This window comes from Emydura macquarii, unplaced genomic scaffold (genome assembly GCF_026122565.2).
Source record: "Emydura macquarii macquarii isolate MOO-44397 ecotype Brisbane River unplaced genomic scaffold, CSIRO-AGI_Emac_v2 contig_719, whole genome shotgun sequence".
NCBI lineage: Eukaryota > Metazoa > Chordata > Testudines > Chelidae > Emydura > Emydura macquarii.
In genome coordinates this window covers 9,705,802-9,722,536 of record NW_027130856.1, presented here as the reverse complement: position 1 = coordinate 9,722,536, position 16,735 = coordinate 9,705,802, and the positions used below count along the sequence as shown (strand labels likewise).

Genomic DNA, 16,735 nt, shown 5'->3' with positions numbered 1-16,735 from the left:
GAAAGAAAAATTTAAATAAGAATTATCTCAGTTCAGTCTCTCTACTTCCATGACTTATCTAGCTTTTTCATACACCTTCAATTAAGGTTCAACAAGAACAGAATTAGACAGCTGCTACAAAGTTATCAAAATAGCAATCATCACAGAAATGCAAAGCTCAGAAAAACAAGAATTAAGAAATTCAAAGAATTAAACCTTAGTTGTTTTAAAAACAAAAGCCATAAGTGATCCATTAAGAAAAGGCAATCTTGAAAACCATGATGCTTTCTGCTTTCTTCAAATCTCTCTTCAAAACATATATTTTCCCCAGGATGCCTACAATAAGTCAGTCATCTAATGTTGGCTAGACTGTGGGATTGTTGAAGACAGCTTTCTAAAGCTAAATACATAGCAGATTTCAAAGTACCTGGAACTATCAAGTTGTGCTACCCTATACAACTGCATATCCTCCCTTCCACTTTCCTCCTATAGATTGTCACACACACTTGTATCTTTTTTCAAATAGAGAACAACCTCTTCAGAGTGGGGACCGTGACTTTCAAAAGTTTGAACAGTACTTAGTGAAATGGGTCCCCAAAACAGATTTTATTACTGGTGATTATTACCTAGTATTATGTAGTTTATTGCTGGTAATTAGTAATTATTAGTATTACCACACTCCTCAAACAGTCTTCTCAACTTTGAAAAGTTATAAAGAACTGATTCTGTTGTGCGCCTTCATTCTGACTCACCTCGAAAGTGTTCTTGGTCATGCCCGAGAGTCCATAATACGATGTACCTGTTGCAATAGCACATACACAAAGTTCGCCTATTTCATCTGTTCTACAGAGCTGAGGAATTCCATCTGGCTTCACTGCACACATTATAGCTAAAGAGAAAGCAAAAGACTTTCAAAAATATTATGGAAACTACAGAAGAAAGTAAGAGTGGGGGAAGGCTGTGGGCCAGAAACGTCAATGAATAAAGTATGACACTAATGCCAAACGTATAAAATTGCTCAACCATTAAGACATTTTTAACAAAAGTAAAGATAATTTAATATTTAAGCAAACAGTGTCAAGAACTTTATATAAAGCCAGTCCGAAAAACAAAACCTTCATTTGGCCTGATGACTCCTGTAACCTCAGTCAATTTTCCAATACCTCTATAAAAAGTGATAGCATCCTTGGTTTTGCACACTGGATAATATATTTACTGTGGATAGTGCAAAATATTTTACTTTAGCTCATTGATGATAATTATGCTTTATCCAGTTGCCAGCAATAGACAGGAAGGTCAGGTAGTGAGTGAAATCTATTTCAGAGATACAGTTATTCTGTCCATCATACTAGAACAGCAGTAGTGTGTTGCTTCCTCAAGAGTTACCAGAGTTTAGTCTCCCATCAGTTTTGTATTGAAGTACTGCAGAGACAGCAGGAGCTAAGACGAGGGGACTAACGAGATAAAAAATATTTACAGTGGACAGAGGGAAGGAGAGAGAGAGTCAGGAAGAGGATGCCCACTAGGGGGAAAGGAAAAGGAAAATGAAAATGGTGAGAAAGAGTGCTTGCTGGAAACACTCTGGTGCATTCTATCCCTGCATTGACGGTACTGTTGGATTTCTGCCATTTTCAATCTTGTGCATAAAAGTAAGGCCATGTATGCCTCTTAGCAGCAGTCGTTGTAGTAAGAATCTGTCATAAGCGTAAAGCCTTTGCAGTTGGAAAGGGGCCAAAGTGAAAGAGAGAAGGAAAGCAGACCAGAATGCCTTTATAAGTGCAAATGTAAAATCTTGGATGCTTCTCCACTCATAGTGAGGATAATCATAAGAGAATCTGTATTATACCTTGCTTTGAATTAGACCAGAATATATAGTCAGACATAAATCAATATATCTAAAATATTTTTATACTATGGCAGTTAGAAAAAAAACTTTAACTTGCTTCAATTTTAAGTTGTCCAACTGAAACTGAGAGTTTATTTGATGCATAATGTATTAGAAGTTCTGTTAAGAAACACAGCAATATCAGTCTTTTCCAATCAGAACAACACCTCATATAAAATCAATTCAGATTTAAAAACCTGATGACATGTTTAAAAACACTGGCTTACTGCATTAGTCTGAATTCTATAACTACCGTCCGCTTAAGAAACATCCTCTCTTTTTATATTATAATCGTGTTTAAATGAAGGGGCTTGCGGAAATATTCAGCAAGTCTGCAGCAAGCAGTTTTATTTATATTTACAGTAGATTAGGAAAATAATCTGAAGTACCTGGGTCTGGTCCTTGGGCATTCTTGTTTCTATGGATACTTGTGTCCTAACCTCTGGATACAGGATTCCAAATTATGTTTTTGTTATGGGCATTTTAGGGGTAATGAATTAGTGCTGAGCATGCCTTCATGAGAGTAGAATTAGGTGTTGCCATACCACTTGAAATGAAAGCAGTCTGTGGCTAATGCGTGGAGGCAGAGCTTATGACCACAGTAAATACTGGGGAGAAAATATATACTGGAAATCCCAGGAAACAAAGAGTTTGGGTTGATCATCTTTTTTAGATTGTACATTTTAAAGTATATACATCCTAATCTTCATTGTTTCTTTAATAAGAAAGCATTCCTATTTATAGCATTATATTGAATAATTGATTAAAAGGGCTTACATTTCCATACATTACATATTTCAGAGAAAGCTGTGCCAATGCCTACCTCCTGGCATCACCAAGCCAACATCTTGCACAGTCAGGACAGAAAGCTTTTCTTCAGAATCCACTCTAATTACTCCATAGGTGAGTCCATGCATGGACAAAACTCCTCTGCCTGGGGGCTGATTGCTGTCATCTGTTGGCCTGCAACAAGTGTCAATAACTTGAATGGGCAGTGTGTTTTACCAGGCGAATGTTAGCTTTTCCTCATTTGTAATGGTATTATAATAAAAAATACTCCAATATTATGATTGTATTAAATATTAGCACTTCTTAGATTTAATCTTGATTTAATCTCCCCATCATCCTCATCCGCTCTACTACGTCTGACACAATCTTTCTCCCAAGTCATCATTGGTTATTATAGATGACAGCTTACACTTTCAGTGTCCACCCAAAAGTACGTTGCTAGAGAGTGCTAAGTATTACTATAGTCTCACCTACAGTAAAAAAAAAATTAATCTTCAAAGAGCTTTACAAATATTAATTCACTCAGTCTCCCATTTTACAAATAGGGAAATGGAGATAGATTAATGCCTAAATGTTCAACCCTGACTAGTGACTCTGGGGTGCCCAACTAGAGACAATTGCCTTCTGGAAATCAGACCTTTAGTGATTTGGGGTGCCTCAACTCTTGGTAGCCCAAATTGAAACACCTTAGTCAATTTAGACTTAAGTGACTTGACCAGGGTTACAACATGTTAATGTCAGAGTCAGGATTAGAAATGAAGTATTCTCGACTTTGAGTTCTGTACTTGACCACAGATGTAAATTTATTTGCCAGATGTTTAGGTATCAGTCTTCTGAATGGATGATATTACATTTTTTAAATAAATTCAATGCCAAGTTTCAGTGCACACAGCAATAATTTTAGCATTTCAGTTTTAACAAGCATAACTTAATTACTGTGTAATTATCACTCTGAACTATCAGGTAAAAATTACGACTACCCCATTACATTATAAAGAGTTCAAGACATTGTGAACAGCAGCTTCTTTGAGACTTCTTGGTTTGCTCAAATTCACTCTTAAGATACTCTATTATTGTACAATTCAGGCATTGCTGCCTTGTCAGTTTTTTTCAGTACAACTGTGCACATTATATTAGTGAATACAATTATGTAGCTTATACAAATTAATGTTGACTCATATAAGTTATTGAGTTAAGTTGGAGTGAACCTCGAAAGAGACTCACACTACATTGTACTTTAAGATGTAAAATGCAGTATAACAATGCTGATTTGGTTAGGGATATTGCTTGCATGGTAATGTAGACATACGCAAACTATCTTCAAGATCAGTGGAAGAGTCCATATGCATCTTGGGTTTTTTTTGCAGTTTTGCTGTGTAACCGATCATAACAAATGCTTGTGTCATCAGATAATGTTCCTTTTATATGTCATGTCTCCTCTGCTATGCTTGAAATATTAGATAGGCCTTAGCTAATCATGGTCATATAAGACTCAATGATTGATATCATAAATATCAATTAATAGATATGAGACATTTCTGAAATGACAATGTCAGCAAAAAAGTCTATGGGCAGGCTCCAATATGCATTAGAGCATAATAAATGAAGGCTAGTAAATAGGCAGCCATAATGAGTAACGTTTCCATCATTTAAAAGGCTCTCTCAGTCACAGTATTGATCAACTTTCTCTCACTCCCAATCCCCAAGCGCACATTACGCTGTTCATATGATCTTAAACATGAAAATAAAATGCCTGTCATCACAACTGTATCCATCTCTAACTGGCTCACACAGTTCCTCATACTGCTACTTTGAACAGAGCAGAAGCCAACAGGAGACTTTTTGCATACATCTTCCTTGTTTTCTTTAAACAAATCCAGGGTCTGGTGGATCAAGAATGGGAGCAGATCCAAGACTCACAGACCCCTTCAGGAATATGCCTTATCACCAGCCCCATGCAGTCCAAATGATGGCATCCCTTACATAAGTATCTCTGCAAAGTGACTGTGGGGAAAAATGACCCAGAGAGAAAAAGGAACTTGAGTAGTCCGTTTCCAAGACATTTAGAACTTTTTAAGTTAAAGCTAACAACCTGAACACCATCTGCATACTGGTTATCTCTCAGAACAGAATATGAAGTTCTTTAAGGTTCATTACAGGAAGGATAAATTTTGAGATTAAGAAACAGAGGCAATGAAATAGGGGTTTTATTTTCATCAAGTCCATAGACTAAATGAACATGTGTAAGTCATTTAATGTATCTGTACCTCAGGTTCCTCACATGTAAAATTGAGATAAGACAAATCTACCTCAAGGTGTAAATGAATGAAGCCTTAACATTTAGTATTTGTGAAGTATTTTGAGATTCTTGGATTAAAAAGATTGTGTGTGCAGAAGTACAGCATTCCCTCCCCCTCTTAGAAACATGTACAATAGATCAGAAGACCTGGTTTATGACTTTTTTTTTCATTGGCTTCAATGGAAGTCTTTGTGTGGTTAAATTTAAGCACTCACTTAAAAGTTAGCAGTATCAGGGCCAGATGTGGTATGCTGGAGGCAGCTCAGCAAGTGGCATTACAAAAGCACCTTGACTATCATTTTGCACATGAAATTACTTTTTGCAGCCTTCAGCTATGTTATGCCTTGAGTTTCTGGTTAAAGCACCAATTAATTTAGTACTAATTGCCTTTTACTAAATTATACAGGCATTTTACCAGAGGAATGTTTTTTTTCCTTAGTCTTCCCTGCAGGAACATCTATAATTATGGAGCACAGCTTAGAAAAGTATATTGAAGAAGTTGCAGTGAGAACAGGAAACCCTGTGTACAAGCACATTTGTAGTCAATCATTTTAATTCATGCTTCAGATGTTAAATCTGTGGAATTTAGGTGATAATGACTTTACCATCAGTAGAATGTGTAAGATACCAAAAAGTTTCAGAGTTCAGGAAGTATTATCTTGCTATTTATAGACTTTACACAAAGCATTTATAAGTCTGATAACATTCACTATAACAAGATGATTGCTACATAATTACAGAACAAGGTTCTAAAAATACAAAAAATACTTTGCATTTATTATCTATTTTATTTGTTAATAAAACCTTTTAGGTAACCTGTCAGAGGTACTGAATGTGAAAATGGACCCTTATAGTTCAAAATGGGTTTTAGCATAGAATTCTAAAATTGGAAAGGACAGACCTCCCATTATGTAGTAAGGTTCAAACATTTGATAGAATGCCTCCATTCTGCAGCTTCAGATTGGGGGAGGCACAGTCTGAGCTAGCAAGGAAAAGAAAACCCTTTCGCCCATGCCAGGAATGCCTTCCTTCCTTTTTTCCTCCCCTCATTGTGGGTGCTCACACCTCTTGTCGATGAGGAGGAGAGATGTAGGGCTGCTTGTTTCACTGGATGGATAGAAGAGTGCAGCAGAAGCCCACTGACTCCCACGCACTCAGGAGGAGGGCTGATAAACCCTTTCCTTTACTCAGAGTGCCTCCTCCTTGGCATTAGAGTAGGACTGTGTTTCTGGAGCTTGCCGTGAGCATCATGCTAGTTGCCTTTTTGGGCTGGGAAGACGTTTTCCCCTCATTGATTGATTAGTCTGGGTTGGGATTTTTATCTTCTCAGCAGCCTAGGAACCTGGTGGGTAGGTTAAGTGGTAGTGTTTTCATGACTCAATTTGTCAGGTGTCTAATGCAACAAAATCAGGTTAAATTTCCCCTAACAGGCATTATATTTTAAGCTTTACAGAATATCTTTTACTTAACACAATAACAAAAATTCACAATATTAAAATATGAGGTTATACACTGAAAAATGGCTCTAGAAATCTGGATATTAGAAGGGCATTTGAACTGACCATCTAGGATGACACACCCACTATGTATAGTTTCCAATTTCGGACAAAGTCATGACACTTTGGCACATACATCATAATGTGATGCAGTTATGTCTTTACATATCATATCGCAATGTGTCACAAACCAGGGATAGGTGGCCACCAGGGTGGATAAAAATCAATGATTTTTTTTTTAAATAAAAAAAAATCGGATTTTTTAAATTTAACTCGGATGGTTTTGATTTTTTTTTAAATCATCAATAAAATACTAAATTTCTCTCTCATTTAAAAAATAACAGTTACAATTAAATCTCATCACAAACATTCTAAACCTACACTTACAGTCTCATAAAAATGAATGAATGGCTCTAATCTGTCCAGCCTAACTACCAGCTCTTGCTTCTTGAAAGTTCTGTGCTTTCAGTTTCAGTTTCTCAGCAGACTAAAGTCATATGTGCAAAGAAAGACACAGGCTGGATAGGATTGTTGTTGTTCTGTGCTTATGTGGTGGTGGAGTAGGGCCAATCAAGGCAAAGAAGTTAGTTAAGACACTGTCTTAAAGACAGAGAGACAAAGGATGAAGGCAGAGTAGAAAGGAACAGTGGAGTGGACTGGAAATAAAAAGGGAAGACATTATTCAGTACACACACAGCTTCCTATATTCCCCCACACCTTTGCCACAGAAAAACTGTCATGGCTTCTGGGCGTAAGAGAGACCCTATCTGGGAACATTTTGAAGAAATTCCTTCCCTGGGTAAAAAAGGAAAACATGTCAAGTACATGTTTACTGATGATGTTTTGAACAAAGTCATTCCACTGAATTGGTGGAAATCATTAGCCAGGCTAACAGAGTTCCTTCAGTTGCTAAGCCAACTTTTCACAGCAGTTGCTTCCTCTGCAGGCACAGAGAGAATATTATCATCATCTGGTATTATTCACTCAAAGCTAAGAAATCAACTGGGTGTTGAAAAAGCAGGAAAACTTGTATTTCTGTTTCAGTCTATGAATAAAAATGACATTGGGACTGGGGAAGATGAGAGTTATTTGTAGAAGTTTTAAGGACAGCACACGTTTAGTATTGTGTTGTGATGACTTGTCGGTTAGAGTTAATAAAATTTGAAAATTAAAAAAAAAGGGTTTAAGGCAGCCATCAGCCAACAACTCAGGAGACTGCTGCAATTGCAAATGTGAAACATCTATGTATCATTTAAGATTTAGTTTAATAAACTATAAGTGCTATTGTGTTTGTGTGTGATTTAGTTCTTACCATTCCTAATGTACTGCTGCTGCATCTGCAGCCTGACACAGTTAATGAGTATTATGTACTATTTCCTCAATTAATAAAAGTCAAGTCATCTAAAAAATTATACAAAGTATATCCTCCTAGATGTTGTAAAATGCTGCACTGAGTTGTAAATTAACATATTTTAGTGATCAGATTTGCACCATTGTTTAAGAAATATGTGAAAAAGTATCAGTGGGAAACTTGATTTAAATCAATGATATTCTCTTGGTGATTTAAATCATGATTTAAATCAATTATTTAAATCGCCTTGATTTAAATCAATCCATCCAAGTGGCCACTATCTACCCACAATCATCATGAGTAAGTAAGGGCTGGAGGTTTTTCTGGAATTTAAATATTCCATTTCCAGGCACAGATTCAACAGAGCAGGTAGCACATTTCCAGGGGATTACTGAACTTCTCTATTAACAAAAATGCCATTCAACCAAATACCACCCAAAGCCTGCTGTAATTTTCCAGAAAGACACTGATTGTTCAGTCCTACAGCACGATTTTCCCACTCTTACAATTCAATTTAAATTCCCTCTTTTTATTCATTCACTGCTTGAACTGCTTTATTGTGGGATTTTCACAAGGATTTTCACAGTTAGATTTTGCATGTTAGCCTGTTTGATTAAAAACTAAAATTATATTATGAAATTGATCATATTGTTTTTTCCCTTCAAAACCAGTCAAAGTTTAATAAATTCTGCATATCCTATTTGGTACAAAGCTGAGTACAAAATGGATAATGAAAATGCTAACTATGCAGTCTTAATTTTGCTTGAATATAATTTTTCATTTTTTTAGTTTGAACATGTTCTATAGACTTTTTTAATATGTGTAACACAGTACCTTCGAATAGCCACAGTGAGAGCTTCTGGTGAACTGGCACAAGGACAAATGACCTCCTGTCTTAGGCCTTTACTTTGGAAGACATTGAGAAATGCATCACAGGAAGAAATAGACCCTGCAGTAAAAATCAAAGGAGAAAAATAATCTGACTTCTGAGACAATGCTATTCACATACTTTGATGCATGTACATAGATTTTTGGGACAAAAAGATCTAGATGACATCTGGAAAACATCGTATCTGCTAGAGCTTATATATAGATGATATATTAAAGATTAGCTTTCAAACATAAATAGTTTCATTACTTGTGGGTAGAAGAGCCGCTACACATGGATCTAAGATGTGAAGTACACATATAGTATGTTTAACAAAAGGCACATTAAGGAAGGATTTACACTAGGAACTCAAAGCAAGTTACAATAGATGAGCAGAAGATCTGTATCATTGTATCTTAAAAATTATATGGAGAAAGTTCTTATTAATACTAATTTTCATGAAGTAGTCCAGATGCAGTTATCTAGAATAGTGTAAATATCCCCCTCCCAAAATTCTCAGTTGCTCAGAAGCAAACCTTCTGCTTCTTTCTACAGCTTAAAGATAATATATTTAAATCTTTACATATGGCTGTCATGTTAAACAAAACTGGATTTACTGCAACTTACGTTATGCGGAATATCAAGTTTGCTTCAGGATTAGCTAAGGAAAAATACATTTTAAAAAAAAATCCAAAATTAATTACTGTTTCCATAAATGTTGTGTAGTTTGCAGTAGATAAACCTTATACTTTTGTTAAACATTTTTTGCTAATGTGACTGAAGACTGGAACTTAAAAAGTAAGACAGAAAAGAAGTATCATATTCTTTGTTTTATTATACAAGCATCACTTACAAGGATTTGCGCCATCAGCTACTATTAGCATACGCAATGAGGAAAGGTTGATATCTCTTTGATCTCGATGTGCCACTAATGCCCAGTGCATGTCCCTGGATTTTACACATGCGACTTTTGCTAAAATAAAAGTGAAAGATTACTAATGTACTGTGTAGAAGTTATTTTAAGTGTGGAATGAGTAACTTACAGATAAATAGGCTCAACAGCAACAACTTGTTTTTCTCAATTTGACTTCTCAAAAATACCTTTATACACTCCTGATCCTTACCTTTGTACTGGCAGACTTTCTGTATCCATGATAGTGGATTCACTTTCATTAAGGAATATGGAATACTTATAACATGCATCATGTTCATGACGCTCTGAAATCAAAATAAAATAAACAATAGATTTGTCCCCAAAAAGCATAAAATTAGTAATGGAAAAGGTTTATATCATGCCATCTTGTGAATCAAGTCAATAAATAATCAGGTATTCTGGTTTAAACCAATAACAGATCCTAAAAAAAGTAAATGCTGAAAATCGTAATGTTACTTTAAAAAAGGATGTTCACTCATTTCCACGCGCCTTCACTTAGTTTATACAACAGCAATACGGGAAGTGGCACAGAAACATGCTTCAACAGCTGAGGGTGAGTAACTGATGGCTAAATCTTTGCTTCAGAGGTGAATGTAATGTCCAGTTCTGTAATCCTCATTTCACAGGAATTGCCATTACTTAAAGAGATATGCAACAATTTAAACACCTACAAAAACTTCTCCTTACAAGGAGTGAAAAGCTGCTACAGCAGCCAAAAAAGTTCATTTAGTAGTGCATGAAAACAGAAAGTGGAGTCAATGATAATACATCAAATAAGCTAAATCATGCTTATTCTAAAAGAAAATGAATTAATGGGCCTGTTACTGGCTAGACCAGTCCCAGTATATCCTTGGTGAAGTTCTAAAAAGTTGTAAAATACATAAATTTGAAATTCAGTGAAGCTAATTGCAGCAAGCTGATCTTCCGTGGTTTAAAATGTTTGTTTTCTTTAGTTATTTGTCACACAATATCGCTACATTAAAAACAGGGGTTAAATATGGTATATGTTTTGGGAAACTGATTTCTAGGATCCCAAGATCTGGGAATACGTAAACCTCTCGGTGGGATTACTCATGTAAGTGTTTGCATGTAGGGCCCCCACATGGGCGGGGGGTACACTTTACTGGAGCCCGGAGGCCCAGCCCAGGCTGCAACCCCCATGGGTATGTGTGTGGGAGGAGGCCCGTGTTACAAGTTTATACTGGGCCCAAAAAAATTATGTTTGGGCCCTGTTTGCATGACTGGATCCAAAGATGATATTTCCCTTTTCAGTATCGTGCAACTGTTAATACAGGAAAAGCATTCATAGACAAGTCATGGTACAAGTTAAGACCATATCAAAACCAATAATAAAGAAGGCTGTTAGAAAAGAAGGCTGTTAGAAAACTTTCAGAGTACATGATAACAAAGTTTATTATAGTAAATGAACTACTTGTGGACATAAAGCCGGGTATACTGTTGCTGCCTCAAAGCATAATTATAATTACCCTTTGACATTGATGGAAGCAGAGCAACAGGGGGTAGGAAAGGCATACAGGGTTCTCCTGGAATTATAACACATAAGCTCTTTCAGTTTGAAATTTTCAGATATGGACTCTTCAAAGTTAGCTACTCTCTCCACTATGATCAGTTAACAGGATTTCCCCAAGCTTCAGGGGCAACATAATCTTTAAGTGAATATCTGAGGCTGTCTTTAATCATGAAAAAAAGAGGTTGGCCTCCACACCAGTGAACTTCCAGGTTCTTGCTTTGGAAGATATTCAAGAGGAAAACAGACAGCTTGTTCAACCTAGTGCAGCAGAACTGTCTCAGGATCAGTAACGTAAGGACATAAGGATGGCCATACTGGGTCAGACCAATGGTCCATCTAGCCCAGTATCCTGTCTTCCAACAGTGGCTGATGGCAGTTGCTTCACAGAGAATGAACAGAACAGGCAATCATGGAGTGATCCATCCCCTGTCGTCCACTCCCAGTTTCTGGCAGTCAGATGCTCAGGATACCCAGAGCATGGGGTTTCATCCCTTACCATCCTGGCTAATAGCTATTGGTGAACCTATCCTCCATGAACTCCATGAACTTATTCTTTTTTGAACCCATTTATGGTTTTAGCCTTCATAACATCCTTTGCAACGAGTTCCATAGGTTGACTCTGCGTTGTGTGAAGAAATACTTCCTTTTGTTTGTTTTAAACCTGCTGCCTATTAATTTCGCTAGGTGACCCCTGGTTTTTATGTTATGGGAAGTGGTAAATAACACATCTCTATTCACTTTCTCCACACCATTCATGATTTTATAGACCTCTACCACATCCTCCCCTCCCCCTTAGTCATCTCTTTTCCAAGTTGAACAGTTTCAGTTTTTTATCTCTCCTCAAATGGAAGCTGTTCCATCTCTCAAATAATTTTTGTTGCTCTTCTCCATACCTTTTCCAATTCTAATATATCTTTTTTGAGATGGGCCGACCAGAACTGCACACAGTAGTCAAGGTGTGGGTGTATCATGGATTTATATAGTGGCGTTATGGCATTTTCTGTCTTATTATCTATCCCTTTCCTAATGGCTCTTAACATTCTGTTAGCTTTTTTGACTGTTGCTGCACACTAAGCAGATGTTTTCAGAAAACTATCCACGACTCTAAGATCTCTTTCTTGAATGGCAACAGCTAATTTAGACCCCATCATTTTTTACGTACTGTTGGGATTATGTTTTCTAGTGGGCATTACTTTGCAGTTGTCAAACTGAATTTTGTTGCCCAGTCATTCAGTTTTGTGAGATCCCTTTTTAACTTCGCAGTCTGCTTAGGACTTAACTATCCTGACTGATTTAGTATTGTCTATAAACTTTGTCACCTGTTTACCCCTTTTTCCAGATCATTTATGAAGAAACTGAAAGCGCTGGTCCCAGTAGAGATCCCAGGGCTCACCGCATGAGGAGGTAGTTTTGATCAATGAGGAACTGAGTCAGTGGCTATATAATGTAATAATTGAATAATGAATAATTGAAGTCTGTATCGACTCTGTGCTTGACAAGAGTAGAGCCAAACCAAGCACTTGATCTGATACATGGAGGTGCCTTAGAGTTCCTGCTGTGCTAACTAGGTAAAGGTGTAGCTGACTAGCCAAGAATCATCAGTTCTAAACTGTAATTTCCTGGTTTCAAGACAAACAAGGTAGAGTTACAAGAAATCTTAGGACATCCCCACACCTGATGATAATCAGCTCGTTAGACAATTTCATTTTTAAGATATTCACATAATAGGAAAAATTACTTACGGTCAGAATCCCATGCCATAAGCCAACATCCTTCTTGAAATCTAGCACATTCACAATCGTTTCAGCTACCCAAAAAAAAAAAAAAAAAAAAAAAAAAAGAAAAAGGCTTATTTTCCTGTGCACAGCATAGACTCAAAGCAAAGTCACTTAAAGGAAGGAATAATACCATAACTTCTGGTATAACATGACTGATGACTTCAAAGCATAACTTTGAGAGTAACTCTCCATAGTAGGATTTGCCTTGGCCAGACCATTGTTTTCCTTTTTTCTTTGTTACATCTCAAAGACATTAAAAAATTCAATGAATACATAATTTCTATTTTTTAATCCAGAAATATTTTATACAGCCCTACATAAAATAAGACTCCAGTGAGGCAGAATATAAAATTCAAATTAGTTTTAGGGATGAAACAAGAGGAATGTGTTTAATACCTTCTGTATATCCACATGCCTGTGTAAGAGCTTGACAGTGGGTCAGCAGTGCAATTCTTGTCACAGTCACACCAAGGACACTTCCATCTTTACACGTTTTGTACTACAAGAGATTTGTTATCAAAGATTGAACACAGTGTATGCAACAGTAGCACTGCTGTAACTGTTTAGCAATTAGGTTCAAAGCATTTAACACATAGAAACATAGGCAGGTTGATGAACTTTGTTACTTTATTTTAACTTTCACTGTAGGGAGAGCTACAATGAAGGTTGCAAAACAGTTTTTATTGAACTCCATTTTTTTCCTGGAGAAGGTGTCTTTTTAGGCTGAAACTTGCCATGCTTCGTATCAAAAACTCTTCAGCCATTTGCATTCAGGAAGGGTGGGAGAATTACATTTCATATTAATTCTAACCATGCTTTTGAGTCACATTAGTAACACCAGCAGCAGAAGTTTAAAACCTAAGTAAGACATCAGTGAGTAATACATTGGCTAGATTTAAAAATTTGAGAAGTTACTTCAGTGGTCATCTGTTAGATTATTCAGGCAGCCGTCCCCCCATTACCAGCATAGGGTGGCTGCTGCATCCACATGTGTGAGGATATTAATACTAACAGAAACATACAAGAACTATGTTAAAAATGAGAAGAAAAATAATGAGGGCCTGGGGGAGAATCAAGGGGCTGAGTTTGGAATCCTCACAATTTTTGGTACTTTCTGCAGTAGTCTGAAAATTCTAAGTTGTCATTTAAACAAATTAAGTGTGCATTCTTTTTCCATGACGTAGATAGCCATCAACATTCACTACATATGTAGAACTGTCACATTAACTCACTCTTGTAGAAAACTAACATCAAACAGCAGCATATACATGGGAAATCCCAACCACTTTCAACTGAGTGGGACATTAGCTTTACGTGGAATTATTTAAATGCTAACATTATTGAACTCAATCCATTTGCTATTCTCAAAAGAGGAAAAAAGGAAAAGAAAAACCCATACCTGCAAAAGTTAAATGCACATAGCTATGCTAAGTTTCCCTTTCTGAAGCTGGTCTTCTGGGAGGGAATTTAACCGCACACGCTGACTGGCGAGAGGCAAGATTTTGAACAGAGGAGGAGGAAGCAGCAGCTTCTCTTCTTTAGAAAGGTTCTCAAGTTCACAAATATTAAAGAACAAGTTTCTTTAGGTGATACTTATTGGTACCTGAACAGATCGGTGAGAAGCCTATATTGTGAGTAAAAGCTATGGCAGGACAGGAAAAGTTCTACAGAATATTGTGGCATCAAGTTCAATTGACTAGGAGCCACATGGAGCCACAAAGCAAAAAAAAAAAAGTTTGCCTGGTGACAGGAAAAGAAATTCAGAAGAAAAGAACTAAGTGGAGGGGAGGGAAGATGACTGTTTCTAAGGCATTAAGAAGATGGTCAACCACACTTTGCTAGCCATTTTTATAGCTTAAAAGATGCAGCTGGAGAAAATCAGGATTCCTCTTGAGCAGAGAGAGGGTCTAATTTTAAGGACAGAATAGGACAAAACTCCCCTGAATACATGGACCAGTCAGACTACATATTGCCTGGTGGGAGATAAATATACATATGATTTCAGTGAGATAAAGTTATCACGGTTTATGAATTCCTGCCATTTAAAAAGCTGTGAACTTCCAGCTCTCACACCTTCAAAGTCTTTGGTGTCATCAGTTCATTGTGAGTTAGGAGAAGCAACATCAAGCATTATGTTGTATTCTCTTTTATAGCTTTGTGACTTTCTCAGCAAATTTTCTTTTTTTCTTCAGTCAACAGGTAAACAGTTGTGTTTATCTTTAATAGATGCATCTGATGAAGTGGGTTTCTGCACAGGAAAGCTTATGCCCAAATAAATTTGTTAGTCTTTAAGGTGCCACAGAACTCTTGTTTTGCTGAAAACAGACTAACACGGCTACCCCTCTGGAATTTATCTTTAATGAAAGTTGTAACAAAAACAAAAAATTAAAGCCTGAAAGTGCAAATGTTTCGGTGTCCAGACTGCTGCAGCTTATTTATTTGCAAAGTACACTGTAATGTCTAAAGTTCTGATTCAGCAAAGCAGTTAAGCACACGCATGTTGTAAGTTAAGACTGTACTTAAGAGCACCACTGAATCAGGGCCCAAGTCCTGTAGAAATCTTTAAGTCAAAAAGACTCCAGAAATGCAAAGTTAACTGTGCAAATTTAACATTGCATTAACTTTCATATAATATACAGTTTTATACAGAAAATTACTTATCAGCCAGTAAACAGGATGTTCACTGTTTATAGAAACAGCGACCGCATAGTTATGTTTATCTTAACAGTATTTAGAAGTATTATATGAAATGGATCATAAGGAAAATGTATCTTTATTAACTCACCTCTATGTAAGCTGTGTCATTGTTTGCATCCTTGATATGTGGGAACCAGTCACGAGGAGGTTTAGAAAGATGTTTTGATTCTGTGACAAACCACAGCAATTTTGGCCACCCTGAGAAACAGACACAAAAAGACAGCTTTTGCTGAGCTTCTGCTGGATAAATAGTACAAGAGAACAAAATTCTTCTGCATGTAGGTTTATTTCAAATGCGTTCTATGTTTATATGTTGTGGTTGGCTGAATATTGCTTATTTTACTCATGTGAGTGTCCCCACTGGAATAAACCAAGCAGGATTATAAATTATTACACTTTCTATACATAGACATTAAGCACATAGATTTGGACATACTATGTTGAGGCTAGTTTCTAAACCTCAAAACTACTAATGGTGTATATATGAAATGTTTGTCAGTGTTATTTAGTAATACTTTTTGGAAACTTTGTATAAGATGTAGGTTAAATGAGGATTAGTTTACCTTTAAACTGTGGTATCTCCCCTGTAGGGCTTTTAGGCAGTCCTTTATGGCATGCATCACTAGTCAAGGCCACAGTAACGCCACAGCTCCCAAGTAAGAAACCTATTTGTTGGCTTCCTGCATCCTAATTGATCACAAAAATAAGAAAAGACACAAATGAAATTAACTAGAGTTGACTGCATGCAACATGCTTTTTACTGTCATTTATTTTACACAGCATGCAATATCTTGGAAAAAATAGTCTTCCCTCTTTCCAACTTAATTAATTAACAAAACTTAATGGTTTAACTTGTACACTGACAAAGGAGTTCCATAATTTGGACATAGAAGTAAACCACAACCATATACACCCATTCAACGGAGGCTTCATCATTCAACATTATGGCTTCATCTTTCCCATCTCTACACAAGATGCCTCTTCTATGAAATAAGAAATGGTTACTTACTGTAACTGTGGTTCTTTGAGGTGTGATGCAGGTGTATATTCCACCTAGGTGTGTGTGCTGGAGCTGGAGACTTTTGCTTAGCAGTACCTATATAGGGGTGAGGCTCACGCCTCATGGCT

The 16,735-nt window shown here is 36.6% G+C and overlaps 1 protein-coding gene across 9 annotated transcripts in view; it reads right to left on the bottom strand.

Annotated features, from left to right (window-relative positions):
• DIP2C (disco interacting protein 2 homolog C) overlaps positions 1-16,735 on the bottom strand; it is a 483,513-nt gene that overhangs the window by 100,962 nt on the left and 365,816 nt on the right. For all 9 annotated transcript variants that reach the window (XM_067542679.1, XM_067542671.1, XM_067542674.1 and 6 more), the window contains 9 exons: positions 16,171-16,294; positions 15,696-15,805; positions 13,307-13,409; positions 12,875-12,939; positions 9,792-9,885; positions 9,521-9,640; positions 8,634-8,748; positions 2,688-2,827; positions 732-868 (listed from right to left, as the gene is read on the bottom strand). In XM_067542679.1, the coding sequence (XP_067398780.1) occupies positions 732-868; positions 2,688-2,827; positions 8,634-8,748; positions 9,521-9,640; positions 9,792-9,885; positions 12,875-12,939; positions 13,307-13,409; positions 15,696-15,805; positions 16,171-16,294 (1,008 nt within the window). The remainder of the gene's footprint in view (positions 1-731; positions 869-2,687; positions 2,828-8,633; positions 8,749-9,520; positions 9,641-9,791; positions 9,886-12,874; positions 12,940-13,306; positions 13,410-15,695; positions 15,806-16,170; positions 16,295-16,735) is intronic.